We start from the raw sequence: 27,535 nt of genomic DNA, 5'->3' as shown, positions 1-27,535 counted from the left end.
CCCAATCCTCCGGAATGTCCTCAAACAGCCGCCGTAGCTCGGCGCGAAATGCTTTGCGGCACACGCGGGGAAGGAGCTCCAGCTGGGCGGCGCTTTGCGGCGGCGCGGGGCGACGGCCGCTGTGAGCAGCGAAAAAGAAAACGTGAGAGGGAAGCCGCCTCGGAAGAAGGAGACAGGATGGCGGCGTCGGCGTGGCGCCCCGGGGCAACCGAGCGGGTGCTGACGGCCTCGCCCAACTGGTACTGCAGCCGCTGCAGCGACACCTCCGAGGACGGGCGCCTCTTCGGCTTCGCGGCTCGCAACAGCGTGTGCCTCCTGGAGATCCGCCCCTCCGCGCCCTCCTTCCACGGTACGGAGCCGGCGCCTCCGCTGCCTGCATCCTGCGTGGGGCTCCCTTCAAACTTCGGGCTTTAAATTCTGGGGGAGCGGCTGAAGTAGAGCCTCCTTGTCCAGAGGCAGTATACCAGATACTTGGGATCCCCCACCAGCAGGTGTCTCTTATTTCAAGCGTGCAGCAGCCCTAAGCACACTTAGGAGGGCATGCGCCTTCCTTTGCGTGTGTGGAAGGTCTCTGGTTCAGCCCCCCCCCCTGGGGGGGAGAGATGCATGTGGGAAGATCCTGCCTGAAGCTCTAAAGCCGTGGTTCCCAACGGGGGGGGGGCAATTTGATTTTTTAAGGGGGGGCAATTCGAGAATAAGTTATTAACAGTGAATGGCCTTTTAGGCTTCCTCCACATGAATAGGAGTTCACTTTTTGAATAATAAGAATGATATGTCACCAGGGGGTGGGGGTGGTCATCAGGATTTTAGAGATGCTTAGGTGGGGCATGGCCCAAAAAAAAAGGCTGGGGACCTCTGCTGTAAAGAGAGCTTCCACCAGTGAGTGGAGACCATTCTGGGCGTAGATGAAGAAATGCTCTGGCTCTGTATAAAGGCAGCTTCCTAAGGAGTAAGTCGCCACTGAGTTCAGTGAACATAAGAGCTCTGCTGCATCAGGCCAATGGCACATCTAGTCTTGCTGGCCAACCAGATGCTAATGCCCCAAGCAGGACCTGAGCACAAGAGCACTTGCCCCTCCTGTGGCTTCCTGCAACTGGTATTCAGTAACATATTCAGCCTCCATCATGGCTAGTAGCCATTGATAAACTTACCATCTGTGAAGCTGTCTAATCCTCTTTTAAAGCCATCTCACTTAGTGGCCATTACTGCCTCCTGTGGGAGCGAGTTCCGCAGTTCCACAGTGATAGTTACACCTGTGGCTTAAACATGCTTAGATGGCGCTATTATTTGTGAGCTTCCTGCAAGGCTGGCTGTTCGATTATGTGGACACTTGAGCTGATTGAGCCGCGGCAACTCCAGATACCAGTCTTCCCCCTTCATGTTTAGCCAACATGAGACTTCAGCTGTATATAGAATTAGTCAAACCAATGTGGGAAAGGGTAAGGTGCACTGTATGAGAAGCCTCATTGAATAGCTACTAGAGCAAGGGTTTTTTAATTGTGGTCCATGAACCCTATAGGAGTCCATAACAAAAAGGTTAAGAATCACTGTACTAGATCAATTGCATAATTGTGCAATAGGTTGCATAGGTTGTAACTTTTCACAAATAATTTTTAAATAGAAATTAAGAAAGAAGAGAGAGTGCAGAAGCTTTAAACATTTGGAAGTTATGCTAAATTTGGAAGTTATGCTAAAAGTGTGTAGAGTAGACAATAGGCCTGTGTTAATAATAAGCTTTGTGTCGTCCCCCCCCCCAAATGCTTGAAACCAAAATTTGCTTTATTTAACAGCCATAATGTTTTCTCATCACAGGGGAGCTAGTTGGCCACACCGAAAGAGTTTCAGGTTTCTCGTTTTGTTCCTATCCTGGTCAGAACATCTTCTGTGCCAGCAGCTCTGATGATGGAACTGTGAAAATCTGGGATACGCAGACATTGGCTGTCATGACTGAACATATGCTGCATCAGGTAAAGCAGTTGACTGTGGTGCCACTGTCATTTGGCAAATGGAGAACCAGGCAGCATTTTCCAGGGAGACTGCTGCTGACGTCTACTCTACAGAGCAGTGTTTAAAATAAAGCTTTCCAAAAAGCATCCATGTTAATCTTCTTTCTCAATTCTCTCCCCCCTCCCCAAGAATACAATTTCTGCAGTGCACTGGTCGCCGAAAGTGAAAGACTTGGTTGTGTCTGGTGACGAGAAGGGAATAGTAATTTGCTACTGGCATAATCGAAATGACAGCCAGCAGTTCTTCCCAGAACCCAGAACTATATTCTGTCTCACCTGTTCTCTGCACCATGAGAATTTGGTAGCCATTGGGTAAGTATACTAAGGCTGCATACATGATTTACTGTGCAGTTCTATATTCAGAAATCTCATTATTTTATCCGGGAGCAAGCCTGATTGAACTCATTGGCACTTACTTCTTAGTAGACATACAGAATTGTGCTGTTAGATTATTTAGAACTGTACTTGGTCCTGCAGAAAGAGGAATACGGAATAAATTAAATTCTCACTGACCTGAGTTTCACTCGGTTTTCAGCAGGGGAACGTAGATGAAACTAGTTTGATCATCAGTGCCTGAACAGAAGGACTCAACTCTGTTCTCAGCATTCCCTAATTCATGAATAGTCTGTGGTTGCCTTTTTTTTTTTTTTTTTTTTGCTATGACCACTTCATTGCTTTTAGAAGATGCCTATAACACATGTGGGGGGGCCATTGGTAGAGAAAGAAAAAACGGTATGTTTGAGAGAAAATAATTTTCACATGTAACATTCTAGATATCCTTATATATTTTGCATCTGCTTTTGGAATCTGTAAACTACAATGAAACTTTACAGAGTTAATACATCCTGCCAGTTTACTAAGTGGTAACTACAGGGTGATATAGTTTTTACCTCATTTTCCTCAATATAGATGAAAAGCAAAAACATGGCAGAAAACTATACCACTTTGCAAGTTGGTCATCTGTATTATGCCAGGGTTTGTTCAGATTTTGTGTCACATAACACTTCTAGAAATTTTTATTCACTCCTTCATCTTAAAGCAAACATACTCTTCTGGGCCAGGATAGTTAAGCATTGCTCTAAATAACTCAAAGTAATTTTCTTGTAAACCACTTGGAGTTTTTACTACAGTCAAGCAGTATACAAAGTTTGTTAAATTAATGGTTAATTTAGCAGTCTGACAGACCAGGGAAACTTAAGGTAGCAACCCCATTCACACTTCACTTGGTAGCAAATCCAGTTAGTCACACTGGGACTTAACTTGCAAGTAAACATTCATGAATTGGGCAGCAGTTTGTGTTTGTAGTTCTTCATGAACTCTTCATGAGCTGTTCTTCATGTTCTAGAAATTTTTATATTTACATCCTTTATTGGGAACCAATGGTTCCAAAGTCTTTTCACCAGTCCATGGGAGGAGGTTTGGATTGGGTGGTGATGCCCCTTTGCCAGGCTAAACAGGTCACCACCAACAGAGTGTCTGTATCCTCTGAGTGGACTTCAAAGAGTAATGGCTGATCAGCTGGTCTTTGGGTACATCAAGCCCCTATGAAGGCACTTGCTGGTTACAGTGATCTCCTCTGAATGTCGACAGCTGTCAGTTGCCTGGCATCATTATGTTGGGTGGTTGGCAGGTATTTTGTCCATGAACAGTGGGGAAATCAAGTATTCATTCCACTGGCTGTATCCAGTTCCCCATCCCTGTTCTAGACATATGTTGCTCTTTCTTTCCAAGTATAATGGGAGAGGCAGAATGTGTGTGTGGAGGAGGGACAGTAGACTGCACAAAATATTTATGGGCTGCATCTTGTACTTACCTAACTCAGTAAAGCATTATTGATAGCTTGAGAATCCAGGCATCCGTTCCCTAACGTATGCCCTTTCTTTTAAGCTATAAAGATGGAATAGTGGTTGTGATCGACATCAGCAGAAAGGGAGAGGTTGTTCATCGACTGAGAGGTCATGATGATGAAATACACTCTCTGGCTTGGTGCCCTGTGCTTGGGGAGGAAGGTATATGCAGTCGACAAGATGACTTCCAAGGTACATGGGGCAAAGGGATAGTGTTTGTTCTTGTGGTCATCACCCTGTATGTATTGGGTGCTCTAAGGGTGCCTGAAGACTATGTAGAAGATCTTTCATTCAAAAATAAAGTAGTACTGTTTAACTTGATTTCATGGTACTCTTGGAAGAAGACACTGCTGTTGGAGGTGTGACGGAAGAGGCAGCTGTAACAAAAGGCTATTACTTGGCATCAGGAAGCAAAGATCAGACTATCCGTGTGTGGAGCTGCACTAGAAGCAGAGGTAAGTGTATAAAAATTTGATTTGTTTTTCTTTGGCAACACATGCCTTGTGTGTGTTTCTCAGTTTGCTTGCTTCGTGCATCACCATTTTGACTATTCACAGCATAGTACTGACATGTTGTAACTGCATTTAGCACCCCTGAAATGCAAGGTTTTGCTTCCCTAAGCAAGTATGACAAAACCTCTTCTGATGTCATGTAATTTCTGGCACTGTTGTCATCCGAGACTGAGTGAAACATGAAGACAGAGCAGTGCCTTGGTTGAAGTGAAGGAGACTCTTAAACCGACAGTGCAATCCTTTGCATGTTCAGTCAGAAATAAGCATTCTATGGATTCTCTTCCTTCTAAGTGTGCAAGAAATTGAAACCTATGAAGTCTGGCCTAGCCAATCCTAAGTTTTGGTGACTGTACTCAAGATAATCAAGGGCTAGGAGTTAGATTGGATTGTAAGGACCGAGGCAAGAATATTTTATAAAGATCCTGGTTATTCATAAGTGCACTTCAAATACATGTGAAGAGTCAACTTTTCATTTTGGAAGACAGTTGTTTCGAGCTGTTCCTCTCCCTTGTCCTGATATCAGTGGAGCCTGGCAGTCTCCAGCACTTGTGGGTAAGCATGCTGTAACCATTCCTTCTGTTTCTGCAGTGGTGATGACTCTGAAATTGCCTTTTTTGAAAAGAAGAGGTGGAGGTGTTGAACCAGCTGTGAAAGAACGCCTCTGGTTAACGCTACACTGGCCCCCAAGTCAGCCCACACACATCTTATCCAGCTGCTTTGGGTGAGTTCTGAATGCAAGGCAACAGTAATGGAAAACTCAATGCAAGCATGGGATTTGGGAATAATTCCTTGGCATTCTGTAGCCTCCCCGTTTCTGGATACTTCCTCCTTTCTCGGCAGCCTGAGCCATATATAGAATGTGATGTATGAAACTTGGTGTGATGCAGTCTTTCCCATTCTTAATGGAAGGATTTCGTGTATATTACCATTACCATGTCTAGTGTTTTTTGCATGTCTTGCTGTTCTTTTCTTCACAGAGGTGAGCTGCTGCAGTGGGATTTGACTCAACCTGGGAAGCGAAAATGGGAACTTCTGGGAGCTTCATCTGAAGGACAAAACCACTCCAGAATAGCGTTCAATTTGTGTTCCTTGCAAGTAGAGGATAGGCAGCTACTTCTCTCCATTTCAATGGACAGGGATGTAAGAACCGCAAGTCTTTTAAAATACTCCAGAGTTTTATTGTTTTGCAGGGTTCCCCTGCTAGGTTGCTGTCAGTAGCCATGAATCTGTTCCTAGCAAGCACCTTTTCTAGCATTATGCAAAAGCACACACACATCTCTCCAAAATAATTATCCACATATTGCAAATAACTCCGGAAGGGGAGGGTGCTGAATGAATTAATATGGTGTCTGTCAAGGGCATTTGAAGGTTAACTGTTCCCATAATTCACCTTGACTCACTTTACATCTTTATTGTTGTCGTTATCATTGTCTCTGGACCTCCCATGATTTGCTCTGGTCTTTGCCTTCTTCAGCCTTCAGTTGTTAACAGCTCAGCTATCAAATGAATGTCTGTCTTTTGTGTTACCTGTGGTTTTGGAGATTGTTTTTCATCTGATAATTAGTTTCCTTGATAATGTCAATTTTATAGAAGCGAAAAGTGACCGTAAGTCCTGTAATCTTTTTTAAGTTTTCAGCCAGAAAATGATCAGACCCAGCCTGGCCTTTTTTATTTTGTATTTTGCATTTTGTGGAGACAGGGAAATGATTTTGGACTGCAGGTTCTTAAAATTCCACATAGGGCCATCTAGTCATCTTTGGAACAGATACCTGCTCATCAGCACTGCTCCCCTTTTGGACAACAGCATGCTTCTGTAGAAATGTTTTAATTCCCCCCAAAACCTTTAACTTGTCCCCCCCATCTCTCTCTTTAGGTGAAGTGTTGGGACCTGGCAACTTTAAATTGCTGCTGGACGTTGCCTTCTCTTGGGGGTTTTGTGTACTGTTTGGCCTTTTCCCCCGTGGATACAGGCTGCCTTGCTGTAGGAGTTGGGGACGGCATGCTTCGGGTGTGGAACACCACGTCTATAAACAATCACTATGATGTGAAAACCTTTTGGCAGGGTATTAAATCCAAGGTCACAGCTGTAAGTGTGTGCTTTGATACTTCTATGGGTTTTTTTTTTAAAAAAAAAGTCCTTCTGATTCCCAGATTGATATTGGTAGCAACCTAAATGAGGTATGACTAATGCTTGCTGTACCAGGAAAGTATGGAAGCACCTAGAGTAGCAGAGTCCAATACCTGGCAGATTTGCAATAGTAAAAATAAGTACATTTTCTAAAATGGCAAATCTGATTTAAAATGGTTTACTTTCCAATTAAAATTTTCACCTTTTGATAACCTGATGAATGTGGAAAGCAGCAACTTGTATGGGTATAAATGAATCCCAGGCATCCACAAAATGTTGAAAGCCTTGTGGCTCTTTTTGTTTGCAGTTGGCCTGGCACCCAAAGAAAGAAGGCTGTTTAGCTTTTGGAACAGATGATGGGAAAGTCGGCATCTATGACACCTATTCCAACAAGTAAGAAATGACTTGGTTTTTGTTGGTCTGTGTGAGTCGGCAGATTATAACCAAACTAAAAAAAAAATTGAGGAAATGTTATAAATGCGGGGGGGGGGGGAGTATTTTTTAAGGAGATTATAGAAAGTGGATATGATAGAAGTCTACGGAATTCAAATTCTAATGCAATAAAAGGAACTGTATACTCCTGAAATGTTATGCTGAAAATATTTACAGATATTCCAGTAAACATAGTTTTCCAAATAAAGCTTTGAATTTGTTTTGAATATAAAATGTAAGCCGTTTATTTACTTCATTTAAATTTGTTCATAAGGTTGCAATCTGAGCAAAACTGACGTTGGGAAGCTTACAGTGATTTACTATTCTCTGAATTGAGACTCGGCATAAAAAATCGCATATGCAAAATAGAGCACCAACCGTCTTTTCTAAAATTTGCAGTGGAAGAATGCAAAAAGATCTTGAAAAGTTCTGCCATTCTAACTTTTGCTTCCTAACTTGCTTGGCCATTTTCATACTTTTATTTCGGTTTGCAATCTTTTTCAATTACGCTTTGCATTTTACACCAGATAATGCATGCTCAGTGAGCTTTCTGTTAAATATGACACCCAAATTCTCCTTTAGGCCCCCACAGATCTCCAGCACCTACCACAAGAAAACAGTGTACACGTTAGCCTGGGGACCTCCCGTTCTTCCGTTGTCCTTTGGTGAGTCTGGGAAATCCATCTAGAATCGCTGAAATAGCCTTTAAGAAGCTAACTAGCTGACAGTGGGGTGCCTATAGTCTCCAGTGTTAAGAAAGCATAGTACAGTACTTGTTTTCTCCTGCACTGGAGGGTAGGACTTGAGGCAATGGATTCAGTTTACAAGAAAGGAGATTATGACTAAACATTCGGGGGCGGGGGGACTTTTTGACAGGAAAAACTGTTAGACAGTGGAACAGACTCCCACGAGAGGTGGTGGACTCTCCTTCCTTGGAGGTTTTTAAGCAGAGGTTGGATGGTCATCTGTCATGGATGCTTTAGCTGGGATTCCTGCATGGCAGGGGGTTGGACTAAATGACCCTTGGGTCCCTTGTTCTATGTTTTATGCCTGTCTCTGCATTCTCCAGCATTACTGTGTACAAAGAAAAACAAAAGAAAATTGGAGTTTAAGAAATTTGTATTCATTGTGCCCTCTTTAAAAATGTTGCCACGCAGTGTGAATCTTGAGTCAAAGAAATCGCCATTGACCGTTAAGTATCAGGTGAGGCAGCAGTGCATCTGGCTTAATTCTTCAGTGATTTTGTTGTCATGGGGAGAGGAGCCCTGTTGCATTACAGTGGTACCTCAGGTTAAGAACTTAATTTGTTCTAGAAGTCCGTTCTTAACCTGAAACTGTTCTTAACCTGAGGTACCACTTTAGCTAATGGGGCTTCCCGCTGCCGCCACGCGATTTCTGTTCTGATCCTGAAGCAAAGTTCTTAACCTGAGGTACTATTTCTGGGTTAGTGGAGTCTGTAACCTGAAGCATCTATAACCCAAGGTACCACTGTAATGTAAATCATTGCATGGGGTTTTGCTAGCAGGATTTAGTTAGTTGAATTCTGTCTGATACGTTTTGCTAAGCCAGTTAGCACCCTTCTTCCTGCCAGTTGTATTCAAGGTGTCTGCTTTTTAAAAGACTAACCGCTTTATTTGTTTCTCTCTTGCAGGAGGGGATGGTGACAGACCTTCAGCAACTTTGTATAGTTGTGCAGGAGAGGGGATTGTCTTTCAGCACAATCCTTGGAAACTGAGTGATGAAGCCCATGACATCAACAAACTAATCAGAGAAACAAATTCAGTCAAAGTGAGTAAGAATTTACAGGTCGTAGGTGAAATTCACCTCCATCTGTTCTGTGTTGTGCTCGTGGCAGTGCAGCCTTTGATACTGATGGGCAGAGTTAGGTGTTCTGCTGCTCAGGGAACCGAACAGGTTGTAGTACAGTTTCTGAAGGAAAACACGAGTTGTCAGTTCAGCTGGAATTAAAACTGTGGGCCAGGAAGAGCCTCCAGGGGGTTGGGAAGCTGAGGGAGTCCAGAGGCAAAGAGACTGAAGGCCAAGGGAATGACAGGGCCTCCGAAGACCTAACATGCTCAAGGTCAGGAGGTGGAACAAAGTGATCTGAAAAGCAAAGACCTAAGGAAAGGATTGGAGTTTGAAGCATAGAAGTGAAGAAGAGCAAAACCATGATTAAAGTAGAACAGCAGGGAAATAGCATAGGGGTAATGGGAGTTGTTTACTTCTAGGAGGAAGGCAATGGGAAGGAAATGGAGTAAAAGGATCAAAGGATTGCTAGGCCTAAGAGTCAAGATGTGGAATGGGAGTTTGATGGAGGAGAGAGCGTGCACACAGTGTCATCGCCATGAGTGTGTATGGGGCTCTGAGGAAAGAGAACCATCTTTTCCTTCCTTGATGAGCAATGAAGAATGAAATCAAAAGAAGAGGTGCCAGGAGGAAGGTGGCCACAAGTGAAGTGAAAGCTCTGTAGGTTAATTGTGGGAACACTTTCTGGAACTAGATCTCTTTTTGGTCTTCTGTACTACTTTTTTTTCCTGGGTTAGGCTTTATTCTAAATTTTAAACTATGGAATTTATTCCCACAAGAGCTAGTGATGACCATGAACTTGGATGGCTTTAAAAGAGGGTTAAACAAATTTATGGCTATTGATGGCTGCTGCCCATGGTGTCTATGTATGTCTCTGAGGCAGTATGTCTCTGAATACCAGTAGCTGGGAAACAGCTGGAGAGGAGAGCTCTGTTAAGCTCAGTTCCTATTTGCGGGCTTCCCATAGGCATCTGTTTGGCCACTGTGAGAAGATAATGCTGGACTAGATGGGCTATTGGACTGATCCAGCAGGCTCTTTTTGTGTTGTTATTCTCTTTCCTTTCTAGCTTTCAGCTATTAAATTTATTATTAATTTAATTGTATTTTATATAGCATTGCATGGATTGATTGTTTGGTTGTAAGTCGCTTTGAGCATGGTTTTTTTGTGTGTGGAAAAGCAGCATACAAATAAGATGTGTGACTGATAAACAAAAACCTTGATGTGTTGTTTTTCACTATATATAGGGGTTTTTTAAAAAATAATGTTTCTGCCATTTATTTGATACATTGTGGACCATTTGGGGGGCACAATCTTGTGGGAGAAAGCTGCATACAAATAGACAGATGAGTGAATGACAGGAGAATGCCATCAGCTGTCACTACAGTGCTATGACTTAGTAACCCTGAGAGGATTACTGCAAGAGCAAAGTAAGAGGCTGCTGGCGAAGGGGCTGAATTTCACACTTCCAGTTCTTAAGCTGCAGGCTGCTACTCTGATTTCCATCCATCCCACAATAGCAAATCTGTTGTTGATTTAGCACGCTTGAAATTCCAAACCTTCAATTATGAACTTGAGAAGATGTTTTAAAGACCTCCCCAAACCTCAGCACATCTGTCCCTTGTTGGGGCTCCCTTTCTGCATGTCGGGGCATTGCATCGTCTCTTGTGGTGAGGCTGCCATCCATTGTTCTTGCTCTTCTGTAACTTATTTGCACAGGAAAGCCTGAATGAACAATTGACATGACTTTGGCTTCTGGGCCAGCCATGTGTTGGCTGGTGCTGGCCTGAAGCTTTTCATCGTCTATAAACATGCATAATTTAGTTTCAGAGGTATAGCGTGTGCTTCCTTCTCAGCGTGAGCAAATGTCCTTAACGCCATTCTGCTGAATTAAGGAAATAAGGCAAGGAATGAGAGGCCACAGGACGGGGTAGAACAGAGAGGTTTTGAGTTTCCCCCCTTTTGGCTTGTCAGACAATGGCGTGTCTCCTGAATTTTCCTGTTTGCTTTTGTCATAGCATTCTTTATAGGTTTCACACGCTTGCGGCAAGATGTATGGCTTAGAACTCCATAACTGCTCAGAGGGGTTGTTTGTGGTTCCCTTATGGGAAGAACAGTCCAGATCAGTTAAATCCAACTACAAATGGAAAAACATAATCAAATGGTTTCAGGAGATTGTAGGGAGGTGGTAGTTATATGGTCACAAATGGCTTTTCCGCGCTGGTGTATCTTGTGCCAGGTCATGTTGGCTGACTGAAATTGTTCACTTGTGAAAATTTGTGCAGGAATTTCATGGATTCCCCATCTCCTCTGTGCCCCCTCTCTTAACCCAGGCAATTTTGGAAGCAACTGGTTTTCTGGATCCATTTCAATCGGGGTTTAGGCCTGGTTTCGGCACAGAAACTGCTTTAGTCGCTCTGTATGATAACCTCTGTCGAGAGAGAGACGAGGGAAACATGTCCCTGTTCTCTTCAACCTCTTAGCAGTTTTCAATACCATTGACTATGGTATCCTTCTGGAGTGACTGTCCGAACTAGGAGTGAGTGGCACTGCTTTGTGGTGGTTCCAGTCCTACTTGGATGGTCATTCCCAGAGGGTGTTGCTTGGGGAATGCGTTTCAACCCCATGGAACCTCCAATGTGGGGTTCCACAGGGCTCAATCCTATCCCCTGCATTGTTTAACATCTACATGAAACCACTGGGTGGATTTATTTGGAGGTTTAGAGTACATCGTTAGCAGTATGCTGATGACACTATTTCTCCTTTACGTCTGCAGGTGAGGCAGTGGAAGTGCTGGACTAGTGTCTTGCCTCCGTAATGGACTGGATGAGAGCCAACAAACTGACACTCAATCCAGATAAAGCTGAGGCACTGTGGTGGTTCTCTAGACCAGATAGGTGGGAGATCGCCTGCTCTTGATGGGGTTACACTTCCTCTGAAGGAGCAGGTTCATAGCTTGGGGGTCCTCCTGGATTCTTTGCTGTCGCTCGAGGCTCAGCTGGCCTCAGTGGCCCAGAGTGCCTTCCATCATCTTTGGCTGGTGACCCAGCTACGCCCCTATCTGGACAGGGATAGCCTAACTACTGTTGTCTATGCTCTGGTAACTTCAAGGTTAGATTACTGCAATGCATTATACGTAGGGCTGCCTCTGAAGACAGTTTGGAAACCTCAGTTCAGCGCCAGGTTGCTCACCAGAGCCAGATGGTTTGAGCATATTACACTGATCTTGGTCCGGCTGCACTGGTTAGTTTCCGGGCCCAATTCAAAGTGCTACCTTGACCTATAAAGCCTTAAATGGCTCAGGACCACAGTACCTCAAGGACTGCCTCTTTCCATATGAACCTACCTGGTCCCTGAGATCATCTTCTGAGGCCACTTCTTTGTCTGGCTCCTCCTTGAGAGGTCAGGAGGGTGGCAACATGAGAACGGGCCTCCGCTCTCAGTACGCCTGGTTCAGCCCACGCCTTAGGTGCTTGCATGGGCTAGGTGATTGGAGCACCTTTACCGACCTTCCGATCACAGGAACACTCCCAGAGAACAAGTCCTGGTGCAGTGGACTCACAACTGCTCATTGTGAGCACCAGATTTAGCAAAGTATAAACGCGGAAACAAGCTGTGGAGGTTTTGAAGCATTCCTAATTTATTTCTAATGGTTACTACAAACACCACAGACATACATGAGCGAAACAGCTCTCATGCAGCCATCTTATCTCTACATAGATAAGAGCGAAACCCTCTCTGTGTCAGGGACGGAAGAACAGAAGAGCAGTTTCCGCCCCCTCCTTTCTCATAACATAAGATCACCAGATTCTTGCAGTGGGAGGGGTGAAAATGCCAACGTCCCTGTGGCTCGCTGTCTGTGGAATGCTGTCCCCAGGGAAGTTCACCTGGCGCCTTCATTATCCACCTTTAGATGCCAGGCAAAAATGTTCCTTTTTAACCAGACCTTTGGTTGATTTGATTGACATCCTATGCCCTTTCAAAATGTGGGGTGTGGTTTTTGTTTTGGGGGGGGGGTTATTGGGTTGTTGTTTTCATTTTGATTGTGTATTTTGTGGTTTTATACATTGCTTTTATTCTTTGAACCACCCTGAGACTTCTGCGTATAGGGTGGTATATATGAATTCAAATAATAATAATCAGTTCTCATGTATTTAATTTCTTGCTGGTTATATAAAAAGGGTGTCAGGACTATTGAGGTGGCTCTCTACTTCTTTGTCTATTTTATTTTAGCACAAACTACCAGCACACACAGAGATCAGCTGGAAACCAGATGGCAGCATCTTGGCTATTGGTAATGAAGATGGGTATGTACTGACGTTTAAGTTCATGATAACTTTATATATGCAGTAGGCATTGTGGGTTTAAGGTCAGCACAGGGTGTACTTAACAACCTTCCAAATCTAACTTAATTTTAAACGTGACAAAAATGGAAGTGGCTTATTTGGATGTACTAAGCTGTTTATTTTTTTTGGCTAGCCTAAGGAGTTGCGTATATTGTTTTGGGAAGGCAGGGGGCAAATGTTCTTCTTTGCCACATTATTCAACTTGTTAATTGATCATCTCTTCCTTTCTCCCCCTCCTTTATTTTTAATATTGCAGTTCTATTGAAATACTTCGGGCTCCTGACTTGAAACTCTTGTGCACCATCCAGCAGCACCACAAGCTCATCAATGCTATTCGCTGGCATCACGATCATGGGGCACAGCCAGAACTGAGTTACATGATAGCTTCTGGCTCAAACAATGCTGTCATTTATGTACACAATATCAAGAGTGTCATAGGTAACTCTTGCTCATGCTTTTAGAACCTGCCGTCAGTCACTCTGTTCAGACAGCAAACTGGCGGTGCTGCTGATTCTCCACTTCCTGGACATGTTGGCTCCTTTGTGGCTTCAAACACGAAAGGATTCTTCCTTCTCCATTTGTTTGAGCAATGCTCCGTGTGTATGTGTGTCACTGCACAGATCTTCTTTTATGGAAGTGTCAAGAAATAACAGCAGCTAAGTCTGGAAACCTCGTTTTTTGTGTGGTACACCTGTGTTCCTGTGAAACTAACTTCTCAGTGAAGTTTGGCATTCATGGGAGATTGCTGAAAAAACCGTAAACTATATGATAAAATTAGCCTTAATGTTAGCATGTTGTCTTTGGTTTTGGGGGCCACTGGAACTAATGGGGTAACGGAGAACTGAAATGATGACAGTAACACAGAACTAGCATGTTCAGGAGCTGATTGCGCAGTCAGAAATCCTAGATTTGACAGAAATTATACTATGCCCAACCAAAATCGTGATCCTGGTCTGGTAATACCTGCTCAGATGAAAACATGAATCTTGGTAGATTCAAATTTGCTAAGCTGATAGGATGCAAGGAGTATATTGTTATTGAGTCACCATTAGCTTTGACAGTATGCTTTGTTTCCCTTACGTTGTGATGGTTGCATTTCCCCCCCCCCCAATATTGTCATGTTAAATCAACTGAAGTCAAACTTCAGAAATTCAAGCATTAATATTGTTGCTGTCTTGAGACAACTGTGCAAGAAAACTGTCCTTGGGAACACATTACTTAACAGCACATTGGTGTGTATGGCATTAGCCATTGTGACAGAAGATTTCAAGAGTGTGGACATGGGCTACTGTTCTCTTGTGCCTGCACTGCCGAGGGTCTCTGACCAAATAACATTGGCATCTTTTGAAGAAATTTTTATTATCTGAAATGCGTTTAGGAACATTTGTCCGGCTGCTTCCAACACCATGTATCTTGTCTTTAGAAAACTCTCCAGAGAGACCTGTGACAATAACTGAACCCTTTCGTACTTTGGTGGGACACACAGCTAAGATCACTAGCTTGTCTTGGAGCCCACATCATGACGGACGGCTCGTATCTGCTTGCTATGATGGCACTGCCCAGGTATGATTGTGAAAGGGTTGTGATTTTCATACAGTTTTTCTTCCCTCTGCCACCACTAATTAAATAGCTAAAGGATTTAGCAATGCCTTTTTTGCTCATCTTTTTAATCAGGGAGATTAGTATTTTGAATAGTGGCTTCTTTTGCTACATGTTGTACAGAGTACGCAGGTGTTAAGGAGGCATGTGTGTAAATAAATGGAGGCAGCTGCCATGAAAGGGTCCTGCTTTCAGATATTTTGTTGGTAAAATCAGCAATTTTATAGATGGGTGCATTCTTGTATCTTGGCTTTCTTGCAAAATATAATAAGAAAAAACAACGTAAGTTTCTTCCTAAGTGTACTTTGGGTGTGTGTGTGTAGAATACAGGAATTGTACTTTGAGGTGTGTGGGTGTGTGTACACACACAGGAAACTGACCTTGTACAAATATGTCACGAGCAAAAAATGCCAAATTAAGAAAAATGGGATATGGGTGAAGATGCCTATACAGATAGTAGGCAATCTTTGCACAGACTGTTGAAATGCTGCTTGCTGTACTCCAAAGTGGAGGGGTCTGGAGACTCAGACACTCCTCCTTTGAGGTGACCCAGATGCATTAGCCTTCTTACTGAAAACAGGAAAAGTTTTGACTGCTTTTCTTAATGAGAGGTTACGTTTACAGGTTTGGAATGTTCTGAAGGAAGAGCCTTTGCACAACTATAGGGGACACCGGGGCCGTCTGCTTTGTGTGCAGTGGTCACCTGTGGAAGCGGACTCCGTTTATACTGGAGCAGATGACTTCTGTGTTCATAAATGGGTAGCTACAAAGCAAGAGCACAGCCGTCCTCCCCAAGGTCAGTAGATTGCTGATGTGTTGACACCAGAGGGACTAGGAAGGGGGGGGTGAAGGGAGTAGGTGCATTTGCTTCTGCATTTAGTTGAGTGTTTCTCAAATGTAGCCCTAGCGGGTGTTCCTAAGTCAGCAGGAATTGAGGCCTCATGAAGTGTGATGAAGATGAGAGCTCACCTGGCAGCATAGACAGAGCTCCAAAGAATGCAATTCATCTGGTGTGCCCTCCTTGAGTGAGGGGGTGTGGCTGTTCTCCTAAGTGCATTTTGAACGCACACAGCTTTTATTTTCAGAACATTTCTGTTACTTCGTAGGTAAGAAGAACATTGATTTGGAGAAAAAGAGAAACACTCAGCTCAAACCAAAAGCCAAGAAGAAGAAGAAGCCGTTGGGAAAGGTGCCTTCAATACCGGATGTAAGTGACTGGGTGAATGGTGGTGAGAACGCGAAAGAGTCTTTCTTAGAGGAGAATGGCCTGTCGGACCAAGAGGGAGAAAAGGAGCAACAGGAGCAGGATACAATTGAGAGGATTTCCATGGAAGGTATCTACTTCGTTTGTACGTTTTCTTATACCACCTGTCCAAAGATTCCCCAGATCTTGATTAAAGAACAGAAGGTCCCTCTCTGGTCTGAAAATGGAACTGTGGATATAATCATTTTCATACCAGTTGAAAGAGCGGAGATTAACTTTTAAGTGGTTATGAGAATGGCTGTCATCTTTATTCATTTTATTAGAAATTCGAATGCTGAAAACAAAAGTAGGATGAACCCTTGACACAAGTAGAATCTCTGGGCTCTTAGTTTCTGTAGCTCTGAAATCAGACTGTGTTATCTTTGAGGCAAACTAAACTGTGTGTGGTGCAGCATTGGGGGAAGGAACCCAGATGACTTAACGCTATGGTAATGTACTCTTTCCTCCCCAAATACTGAAGCCAGACAGTCTACGGTTGAGTCATGGAAGTTGGCCTACACTTGTCAGCTCTCTTACACTTTACCTGTTTTTCAACCAGCATTGAAAGCCAGAGGCCATGAAATATTTCATAGGAAATAAGCATGTGAACATCAGTTATATTTTGTCCAGCTTTTATTTATTTATTTGAGTTTGCATGTATAAAGTTGGCCGTTTTACGCTAGACGTTATGCAAATGTAGTTTTTTTTATTCACTGTAGTTCATAAGGATTCTCCAGTGTGTTCACCGCTTGCCTGTCTGACCGATATTCCAAAACCACCTGTGATCCACAAGACCCCGCTTGTGAGGAAGGATCAGTTTAAACCAGGTAGATATGCATCCTGTGTACGTGTAGGAGAAATCTAGGGAGGCTACATAGGATGGGGGCATGTTAAGACTTCTCTACTTTAAAAAGGAAATACATTTGCTTGTATTACTAAGTGTGGTTTAGTACATCTGACCGTCAACCATGCTGCTTGGGGCTTATAGGAGTCCAAAATACCTGACAAGCACCAGGTTGGGGAAGGCTACTTTAGCTCTCAAATAATGATACTTTATGGTAGGCAATTGTGAGGTTAGTTATTCCCATTCAGTGAATATGTCAGCATGCTGTGCCCATATCCTGTCCAATGTGTTTTGGAAATGAATTTCTTGAAGCCTGTAGCTAGAGATTCCCACTTGTAGCCTAGAACGATATTATGGCAACTTTCTTTTCAGGATCAGATTCTTCTGTGAAGAGGAAAAAGCCTCGCTCCATCCTACCTCTCAGCACATCTATGGACCATAGGTCAAAAGAAGACCTGCACCAGGACTGTCTGAGACTAGCAGCATTCTTGCACTCCAAAGGTATGGGCAGCAAATTCAGTAACGATGGCTACGCTTGACTGTGCTCAGCTGAAATGCGTGTACTGTTAAACAACACAGGTTGACAATATGCAAAGTAGGCCAGGGTGTCTTTAATGTGTGAGTGCATGTGAAAAATAAATTGCCATTCCAGAGATTAAGCAGAAAATCGACTTGCAAACAAAAGGACATCAAGCTGGACATAAGAAAAATTGTGTATGGGAGAGCCTCAATCTGAGTGGTCATCTATTCTTGGGGGGGCAGGTTCTTAAAGTAATTATGGTTTCAGGCCACAAACTTCTCTGAGTTCTTTGTATATTAATGGTGCTTTATAAGTACAAGAACTGTAAAACTGCTCAAAATATTTTTACCCTGTCATGAGGAACGTAAACGTATATGTGAAACAGAAGGTGATCATATCTTGTTTTCTTTCTTACAGTTCAGAATGAAGATTTATCCTCTTGTTCAAAGGATCCTATCCATTTGGGGCTATTCACAGACAGACCTGCCCTGTACAGAATGATGGAAGCAGAAGGTTAGGCCTTGAATCCTAACTCAGGTTTTCCCACCTTCTTTTGGAGGGGGGAGGGGAGGAATGAAAAGCATGGTGGGGTATCTATTTTGTGTGGCTGTTTAGTACCTAGTGAATCCATCAAGCTCTAACCTCGAAATAAGTGGCTCCTCTACATTCTCTTGTAGGCTTGTATGACAAATTACCTAATATTCCAACTACAGAAACTAAGGAGGGTGGGGGGTAGGGTGGGTGTTTAAGGGGCTGAGGTGGCAGCATGGTCTCAAAATTTCACCATTAAACTCAGGAGCTCATAGTAGAAAGCCGATATAGACATTGTGTTCCAGTGGTGACTTGAATATTTTGTCGTTGTTTTGCTGTACGCATTGTTCCGTTCTCCTTCTGTGACGCTAACCAGGGAACACGTTTTGTTTCCCACAGGAAAAAGCCACTTGGAGAATGGACACCCGGAATTATTTCAGCAGCTCATGCTGTGGAAAGGAGATCTGAAAAGTGCTCTTCTGTCCGCTGCAGAAAGGGGAGAGCTGACAGACCAGCTGGTGGCCATTTCGCCAATGGGTATGTTTTGACATCCCCCATCCTGAAAGAAAAACCTGCTACTTTGCTAACCAAGCAAGCTTAATCCAGACACAGCAAAACTCTGGGGGCTTAGTGGATGGACTCCGGAGAACAGAAAAATTCTAAAGTGGTTTCCTCCCCCACAACTAAGAATCCTGCGTTTTCTTTACACTACAAAACAAGAATGTTTTTCCGTTCTTCTTGTAGGAAGTCCTTTCTTGTATGTGTTCACTTCATTCATTGTTGTATTATAATTTTGCTGTCGCTGTTTCAGCTGGCTATCAGACCTGGGCATGGACTGTAGAAGCCTTTGCAAAGCAGCTCTCTTTTCAAGAGCAGTACGTCAAAGCCGCGACCCATCTCCTCTCCATCCATAAAGTGTATGAGGCTGTGGAACTGCTGAAATCACACAACCTTTTCAGGTTACTATACTCCTGTTGTTTTGATGGTTTACAACGTAGAACCCCTCCCCACCCCACCCCGGCTGCTTAAAAACTAAAATACATTAAATCCTAGTTATTAAAAGTCCTGGAAATAGTTAACACTCAGGTCCTTCCCTTCAGTTGCATTTCTGGATATGTAATGAAGGAAAATGTATTGCCAGATAAATCCACAGCTAGCAGCCTTTTAAGTGGCAGTGGACAAAGATGGATATCAATTCTAGCGCAAGGATGTAATAAACAGTTGTATTAGAGCTGCGTAAGGAGCTGATGTAGTTAGTTTTCTCATTTTCAATAACAGCAGACGCTGTATTCTATCCCACCCGGTAAAGAACCTGGCCCAATTCACACGTGTGTGTTCAAGCCCCAAAAGATCATCAAGTGATTACTCGCTTGTACATGAACCATTGCAGGTGAATCGTCATAGAAAGGTCATATCTGCCTGGTACTATGCAGATACAATCCTTCCAGTGACAGTAATTCACACATCCATGAAAGACTTGCCAACTTTTGTGCGATCGTGGGGCTATTTCTCTACTGCTGTGTATGTATATGTGAGCCTCTAAAGTTAACAGATAATGCAACAGTGCTACAAGTCATTCAGGTTAGACTGTTGCTGGTTTAGTGAATGCCTTGGCATCTTAATGAAGTAGAATCGATTCATGATCATTGTTAGGACCAACTTCCTTTTGAAGTAAAGTAGTAAACGGAAGCATGTTCGTTTTTCCTGTGCATTAGTGTGGTGTATCTAAATGGTTTTCTCATTTCCTCCAGGGAAGCCACTGCAGTTGCCAAGGCTAGGTTGCGTCCTGAAGATCCCGTTCTGAAGGATTTGTACACCAGCTGGGCAGCTGTGCTGGAGAAGGATGGCCATTATTCCATGGCAGCCAAATGGTATTGGTGGAAGCAACACTTTTCTTTCTTTAAATGAGAGCTGTTTTGAACCTAAGAGCCAGGATCTCCTAAATAATTTGGTTGTTTTGGAGAGCCTTCCTTCCAACATGAGATGATGGAGGGCACGATCAGTTAATTGGTGCAGAGTACTGTAGAACTATGATCCACAGATTTGGGGATGTGACAGCCAGCTCAGTGCTGTTCACTTCAACCTGATCTTTGCTATCCTCAATGTGATGTGCAGTGATGGCCATGGTGAATATTGAATCACTTCCCTTCAGCTGCTGCTTAGGCAGGGGTGAGGAACCTCCAGGTCACCAGACGTACTGGGTCCACAAGGTCATTTTTCCAAAACCACAGCCACCTGCACCTGACCTCATATGCAAGTTAGAAATGCCAGCTGCAGAGAACAGGGTGGATCTGATGTATGGGGAGTTGAATCCTGCTCCATTCCCTCTAGGAATGTGTGGATTGCCCCAAAGTTTCAGAAAAGAGCACTGAAACACATACCTATATTCTGATTGCTTCTTTTGTGCAGGGATTTCAGTCCTGCTCAGTTGGGTCGTGCCAGCCAGTTCCCACCAGGAAATGCTGCATAAAACAGGAATGAATTCCCCATGTATCAGTGATGGGCTTGAGGAGTATCTCCTTCCACCCTGGGTGGGCCAACTTTTGGTAGGTGTGTAGTCCTGGCTCACCTGTCAATAGTTGGCCCATCAAGGTCAAGGGAGATAAAGATTTGCCCCTTTCATGCCATAAACAAACCTGGGTCTTAGCAGGATGTCTCAGTGGTGAGGCTGGGCATCATTTGTTTGTTCAACCAGCTTGATTTGCATATGTATCTTAAATCTGATTTCGACCATCAGAATTTAGTGATCTCAATACCCCCTGAACCTGCCTTGATATAAAACCAGGTACTTCAAGAAAGTGAAAATGAATTATTATTATTTTCATTTGTGAATTGCTTACCATATGTTTTAAAAATAAAAACAATTTCAGATTTGGTACAGATGTAGACTGGGATAAGAATCTCCATTTATAAGCCTTGCTGGAAAAGGAAGGTCTTTATCAAGTGCTGTAAAGATAATAAGAGGGGGCACCTGCTGGGTGCTGCAAATGGTGGGTGCTGCCACACTGGGTCCAGTTCACTGCAGCATGCAGAGATTGGTTGGGTGTCTAGACGGAGAAACATTCATTTACGCATCCTAAAGCTGCTGTAGCACTTTGCACACCAGAACCAGCATGTTGAACTTAGCTTGGCAGCAAGTCCAATTCTTTTAGCTTTTAACATGGCATTGATACTCTACTCCAGTCAGCAGTTGAACCACAGCGCCTTTGCACTAGATTAGACTTAACGTTTGACTTGGGTGGTTAAGACGTCTTGAAACAAAGTGTCTGCTGGTGAAATAAGAGTTTCTTTTGTTGGGTGGTTCCCTTTCAGTTACCTGGGAGCTGCCTCTCCCTATGATGCAGCCAAAGTACTGGCTAAAAAGGCCGATATCACCTCGCTTAAAGCTGCTGCTGAGCTGGCTCTGATAGCCGGAGAGAAAGATCTGTCAACGATGTTCTCCTTCAAATGCGCCCAAGAACTTCTGTCTTCCAAGAACTGGGTTGGGGCACAAGATGTCCTCCAGCAGCATGAGAGTTTGTTGGTCAGTGTGTGTTACTCATTTTACTGTTGTACCATGGATGACTCTGGAGTTGTATCACCTGTTCAGTCCTGTGCATATTTGTTCAGAGGGAGATACTGGTTAGCTTTGCAAGCCCAAGTGATCATACTCAGGGTAAATGTGAAAATGGGTGATTTCTTTTTTTAAAAAAATCTGAATTTTAAAAGTGCTCTTTTTAATGTATATTGTGTCATTTTAAAAAAATGGTTTAAATAGTATCCCTTTGTAATTCAAAGAACTTATTAAAGTCTGCCATCAGAATTGCTTGAAAACAGAATCCATAACTACAAATCGAGTTAAAGCCTGCTTCTTCATGCAGAAGTTATCAATAAAACAACTTATGAGATGAAGTATCTCAAATATGATAACAAGTTATACAGTACAGTCAACCATTCAACATGGACATCTACTCCATGTTTCAAGTAGAAACACTGTTTTCACAACTATTAGCACTTGCTTCTGAAATGTTTTTTTTAGTTTAGACACTTATTCTTCATGCAGTTCTCTTGCTTGGTTGTTGTATGTGTATATATACAACTAGAGCCAAACATAAATCCTTAGGCTACAATCCTAATACATACTTACTAAGGAGTACTCTTCATTCAATACAGTGGTCTTATTTTTGAGTACATGTGCATAGGTATATGCTTTTAATGCACAATTGCGTCCTTTTAGCACAAAGGGCACGTGGGCTACATTGATATAAGGTTTAGATTTTATTCCTGAATAGTATCAAAACTATATTTAATTGCAATTTTTGTTTTATTTGTCACAACCAATTAGTATGTATGCTTGTTTAGTAAATATATTAGAAAATGGGAAATTTGATTTTAGATTATTTCAGACCTTTTTTTTTTTTCTTACCGTTGTAAAATCAGAATTTCAGGAAATTTCTGCTAATAGACGGAGCAGGAAATACCTTCATTATTCAAGTTTCCGATAAAACATTCCTAACTCCCCCAAGAGACATTTGTGTTTGTGATGTGACATCTACCTTTCAGTCATATAAACCCAGTGAATACATTGCATCAAGTTTTACGAGAAACGTTCTGGATTGCTTTTCCTTTTCTGTTTAAATGAATCGCTCCCTGGGTCTCTTGTGCCCCCTGACTATGATTTTAATCTATAGGGACAAAGGCTGGTGTTCTGTGTCAACGAATTGCTCCAAAAGTACCTTACCAAAAAGAATCTGGTGGAAAACCGAAGCCCATCCATACCTTGCTACCACAGCTGGACAGTGAAACAAGACTGCTCTTTCATAGAAATGGTGGCCGATGTGTGGCAGAGCATATTTGGTGTCGACACTGCTGAGCAGTCCAAGAACCTGCTTGAACAGCTGAGAACTATTGAGTATCCTCCCGCTACTAGCCATAGTCATCCCAGGCAGGTAATTTGTGTGTGGGCTCTGCCAGTATAGTCTCTCTGAATTGGAGAAAAGGGTGAGAAAAGGTGATCTCACTGGCATGAGTACAGTGCAGGATTAATCATAGTTCTTAGCCATGCTTTGCAAAATGGGTCAAGAAGTTATTGCTGTAAATCACCATTTCAATCAATCCATTTTGTTCCTGGTGTATTTAGGGAAAGTGCTAGTAGGCCGATTTTATGCTTCATGGTGTATGCATTGCGTGCTTTGAGAGAGAGCTTGCATCAGTTTTCTTGACTTGTGTGTTTTCCACCATTTGGCGTTGTTTGCTAGGCAGGGGCGTCTTGAAGGAGTGAGCCAAGTGAAGAGACTCTCATCTCCCAAGGACTAGGTGTCCCACTGGACATTCAACATCCTGTTGAATTAAGTGGGACTTGCTTCTGAGTAGGCAGGCATGGATCTTGCTGAATATCAGGCTGGTTCTTTCGTTGCCAATCCCTTAAGTTAATAATGCAAGCCTTCACATACTGTCTCCTGTGGACAGGCTTGCGTGATAGAAGTTCATGGGGTGGAGAGACAGCTAGACAGATAGAGCTTCATTTCCTGCTTCAAAGCCGTATTTGTTTTGGTAAAAACGGTGCTTTTAAAAACAGCCCCAGTGATCACCACAGCTAAAAGCATCAAGCCACCTTCTACAGCAGGGGTGGCTACCCTTTTTTGATCCACATTGACGAACCCACAGTCAACCAAAGTGTCAAAGTCCACACTATGGAGTTCCCAGGTTGCCACCAGATGCAAACTTCACTTTGCTAAGCAACAACTGTGGTCATATTTTAAGGCTCCTTGTTCTTTTGGAGCCCATTCCACACCTGGCATCACATGACACTGGGTCTGGGGCAGATGGGTGTCACTCAGGGGGAGGAACCAACTTGGGGAACCAGATTAAGATCTCTGGTGGGCCTGATTTGGCCCATAGACCAGAGGTTCCCCATGTCAGATCTTCAGAAACCTTTTGTGTTTTCACGGTCCCTCCTCTCTTTCTCTTTCTCTTTCTCTTTCTCTTTCTTTCTTTCTTTCTCTCTAGGTTTTGTTCCATATTTCCCACGATCTCACACTGGCAATTCTGAGCCATCAGACTGCTTCTTGGGAGGAGACAGTGAAAGCCACTCTTGCAGCTGTGACCCGTAGCTACGATGCTGGAAACTTCAGACTAATGCAAGAAATCTGCAACCTCCTCCTTCCTACAGGTATAAATACCCATCCCACATTTAGGTCAATTTTTATATAAATCCATTGGAACAGATCAAGGGTTTGAGCCTCCCAACTTACAAAGTTCCTATCCAAGGATGGTGTTCTGGTAACTTTCCTATAAGAATTTTGCTTTCTTGGATCCCATCATTGGCACCTCTGGCTTCATTTTATTCATTAAAAGGGCATAGTTCAATTTGTCACTTAAGCAATATTGAGCAGAGGCTGCATTTGCATGTAATGGGAAGCTAAGGTTCTTGGCTTAAGAAACCATACTGTGCATGCAACCATGTTCCTCCAGCTTTGATGCTCCCCAGCACATTGATAAGCAAACCAGGAAAGGGATAGTTGTGTTGCGTCAGAAGCTAGGACCATGAGCTTGTATCCAATTCAATCATTGCATACACAGAACACCTTCTGTTGGAGCATCGGAACTTCCCCTGTGAGGGCATATGGAGGAGAGGGAAGGAAATTTTCATCATGCTCACATAATGATTTAGTTGGATACAACCCATTACTTTTTGCCCTGGTACACCACAATCCGTAAGCTTAGCAGCAAATCAAATATAATTAATATATTAACAAAGCAGCTGTACTGAACTGTTGAAAGGGAGAGGACTGCTTACGTCCTCCTTGTTCTATATGCAGATTATGGATAATCAGCGCAGTGTTCTAGAGAAGTTCTGTTGTGTAAACCAAGGCATTGTTTTAAAAAATAAACCAACATTCCATTCTATATCTGATCCTGATTAGGCTGGCATAGTGAGGCATCTACAAGGCCACTTCCAATGACACTTCTTGTGCTTCAGTTCCACCAGTCAAAAGGGAACTGGCCTCTGCTTAGTGAAATGGTTGTCGTCTGTGTTCTACTTCTTTTGGATACTACTAAGTTGGAGCTTTGTCACGGATGAAAAACTGGAGGGTATCTAGGAGGAGGAAGTGCTACATTAAATCATCAGTTATGTAGCCCTTCCTGAGTGAATCAGGGCATGCAGCCCATCACATGGGTGCCTTCCTCACTGCCAGCCTAGAAGTGAACCAATGTTCCTTTCCAACTGTGCTTATATTTTGTTTTGACAGGTTGCGCTCATCTAAGAGACAACCTGGACAGCACAGACTCGCAAAGTATGGCAGCCTGCAAAAGCCTGGAGGCATTTGTAGCTTATGGGCAACTCTACGATCTCTGGTGGAACCCGGAGCCTGTGGATTTTCTTGTCGTGGAACAACCAGGGCTGCCTTCTGAGGGTTGTACTTTTGAGCTGTCCACTCTTGGACAGAGTAACATCGAAAGAGTCTCTTTGCCTGAAGAAACTGAAGTTGAAGATCCGCTTTCAAGAGGGCATAACAACTGCACACAGTCAGAAACTGATTCAGTAGCCAGCTCAAATCTATTAGTGGAAAGACAAGCAAAACTGAGGGGCTGCAGAGTGCTCCTTTCAGAAGAATATGCTGCAATCCAGAGTACAAAGAGAGAGATCTCCAGAATTCAGCAGACTCTGGCAGACATGATCAACCAACATCAGAAAAACAACCTCCACCAAAGTGCCAACAGCCCGGATTTAGAAGCTGAATCCACAGCAAGCCAGAGTCAGAAGTAAGTGGTGCATTTTAGTGATAACGGTAGTGCTCAAAGCTGGCTGTAGAATCCCATTGAACTAGGCCCCAATTCATAAATTCTTGTTGTGCGATAGCAAACCCCCAGACCTTCTGACTGTGTGGTTGGGATTACCTGTCACAGCAGGCTGGAGCAGATGAGAGAAGTTCTGTTGTACTTGCAGAAGTTGTTCCATGTTTGAGGAGATTTAGTTGTATATGGCACATGGAATAGGTGTTAATAGTCTCTCCACTCAGTGAGCTTTTCAGGGAGACCTTGGCTGTGAATATTTGATACACTAATCCTGAGAGAAACCTTTGACACACTTCACAAAAAATTGATCTGATTTTTTTTGCTTCAGACAAGTTGCAGCATTGCTTCTATAGTGGCATTTATTACACAGAAGTCAGTTTCATAATGCTTAATGACACCAAGTTATCAAGCCTTACAATCACATTTTAATTTCCAAGTTAAAGTGAGTGGCAGGTTGGGAATATTAAACTTTTTTGTGTTTTTGAAAACGTGATCTCTTAAAACGGGGGTAGGCAACCTAAGGCCCATGGGCTGGATGCGGCCCAATCGCCTTCTCAATCCGGCCCACAGATGGTCCGGGAGTAGAATGTGTCCTTTTATTTAAAATGCATCTCTGGGTTATTTGTGGGGCCTGTCTGGTGTTTTTACATGAGTAGAATGTGTGCTTTTATTTAAAATGCATCTCTGGATTATTTGTGGGGCATAGGAATTAATTCATTTCCCCCCCCCCCAAAAAAAAAAAAATAGTCCGGCCCACCACATGGTCTGAGGGATGGTGGACCGGCCCATGGCTGAAAAAGGTTGCTGATGCGTCTTAAAACTTCTTTACAGTAAGGAACAAGTGAATGAACCAGTTTCTCTGCTAGATTTGACACAACAACTAACAGAAGCAAATCAGAAACTGGAAGAGTTCCCAGATAGTATAAAGGTAAGTCTGACTTTAACATGGAACAAAATCCTTGTTTCCCTGCTTTACTTAACAGTACAAGCTTGTAAGAAACCCAGCCAGATGGGCAAGTTATAAATAATACATCATCATTATTATTATAACTTGACAGAAGGAAATAAAGAGATTTGGGTCTCCTTGAAGATGTTTGAAGATGCTTGTTTTGTTGCAGCAGTAGGTGACTAACCTGTGGCCCTACAGGTGTTAAGATTCAGTTTCGCCAGGGAGGAGTTGTAGTCCAGCAACAGCTGGAGGGCAAAATCCTGTATTTTACAATATCAATGTGGTTTAAAAATCTGCATAGCACTCGTTTCAAGCTACCCTTTCAATGAAGATGTCAATGACTGGTTGGCAAAACAGCTGACTCGTTTCAAGTTGGACAAGTGAATGAATTAAAAGATGTGACCCTAGAATATACAGGTGTGATAACCTATTAGCAAGCAAGTTATGTTCACCTGAAATATGCACTGTCATCACTGAAGATACCCATGCAGCTGAAAAGCTGCTTATTGCAGCAGCACAGGATAGCTTTAAAATATTGTGCTTTCAAATAGCACTAAATCTGGCACAATATTGATCATATAATGCAGCTGGGAAATGTGGTAAGATGTATCACCTCAGCTTGGAGTTGTACATAGGAGTTTCCAGTATGTAAAAATACATTTCCCCCCTTTTTTTACAGGTTTCTCCTTTCCCCGATGTACTTGAGTGCTGTCTTGTTGTGCTTCACATGAGTGTCCAACACCATGTGGAGGTAGTTCCAGAATTACAGGAGAAGTCATTAGAACTACTTAGAAAATACAAAGGAACTCACATCTGTAAGGATGAAATATGTCTCATTCTAGAATGGATGAACAAGATGCTTCTACATAGTCATGCCGGTCCGTGAGAGCTTTCTGAAATAATGTGCAGAAAGAAAACCCAACCTACCAGAAGTATCCATTTTTTTCTAGTGCTCTGTGGAAGGATTCTCTAATGTACAGTTTCTATGAACTTTC

General features: G+C 43.1%; 1 protein-coding gene across 3 annotated transcripts; it reads left to right on the top strand.

The window, feature by feature from the left end:
* Window positions 1-13: 13 nt before the first annotated feature.
* Window positions 14-27,535, top strand: GEMIN5 (gem nuclear organelle associated protein 5). 3 transcript variants are annotated; one of them, XM_033140354.1, is made up of 28 exons: window positions 14-349; window positions 1,813-1,967; window positions 2,137-2,318; window positions 3,894-4,045; window positions 4,198-4,308; window positions 4,954-5,086; window positions 5,343-5,505; window positions 6,239-6,451; window positions 6,801-6,886; window positions 7,508-7,590; window positions 8,577-8,713; window positions 12,963-13,036; window positions 13,332-13,513; window positions 14,499-14,638; window positions 15,299-15,470; window positions 15,781-16,008; window positions 16,637-16,744; window positions 17,134-17,262; window positions 17,699-17,794; window positions 18,212-18,349; window positions 18,624-18,771; window positions 19,564-19,683; window positions 21,125-21,335; window positions 22,483-22,740; window positions 23,801-23,963; window positions 25,045-25,558; window positions 26,423-26,519; window positions 27,220-27,535. In XM_033140354.1, exons 1-28 carry the CDS (start codon window positions 49-51, stop codon window positions 27,424-27,426), a joined length of 4,701 nt encoding a protein of 1,566 aa, XP_032996245.1. In that variant the 5' UTR covers window positions 14-48; the 3' UTR covers window positions 27,427-27,535. The 3 variants fall into 3 exon arrangements, with proteins under 3 accessions (XP_032996245.1, XP_032996244.1, XP_032996246.1); XM_033140353.1 differs by having other exon boundaries at window positions 4,195-4,308; window positions 27,220-27,534; XM_033140355.1 differs by having other exon boundaries at window positions 270-349; window positions 1,791-1,967; window positions 4,195-4,308; window positions 27,220-27,532.

The sequence above is a fragment of the Lacerta agilis genome, chromosome 2 (genome assembly GCF_009819535.1).
Source record: "Lacerta agilis isolate rLacAgi1 chromosome 2, rLacAgi1.pri, whole genome shotgun sequence".
NCBI classification, from domain to species: domain Eukaryota; kingdom Metazoa; phylum Chordata; class Lepidosauria; order Squamata; family Lacertidae; genus Lacerta; species Lacerta agilis.
The sequence above is the reverse complement of the archived record's forward strand: the minus strand, read 5'-3'. Positions and strand labels throughout refer to the sequence as shown.

Coding starts and splice junctions, on each gene's coding strand:
- GEMIN5 (XM_033140353.1), top strand. CDS start 49: ATGCTTTGCGGCACACGCGGGGAAGGAGCTCCAGCTGGGCGGCGCTTT. Junction 8,714..12,962: donor GAGAAACAAATTCAGTCAAA/GTGAGTAAGAAT, acceptor ATTTTATTTTAG/CACAAACTACCAGCACACAC. Junction 13,037..13,331: donor GCTATTGGTAATGAAGATGG/GTATGTACTGAC, acceptor TTAATATTGCAG/TTCTATTGAAATACTTCGGG.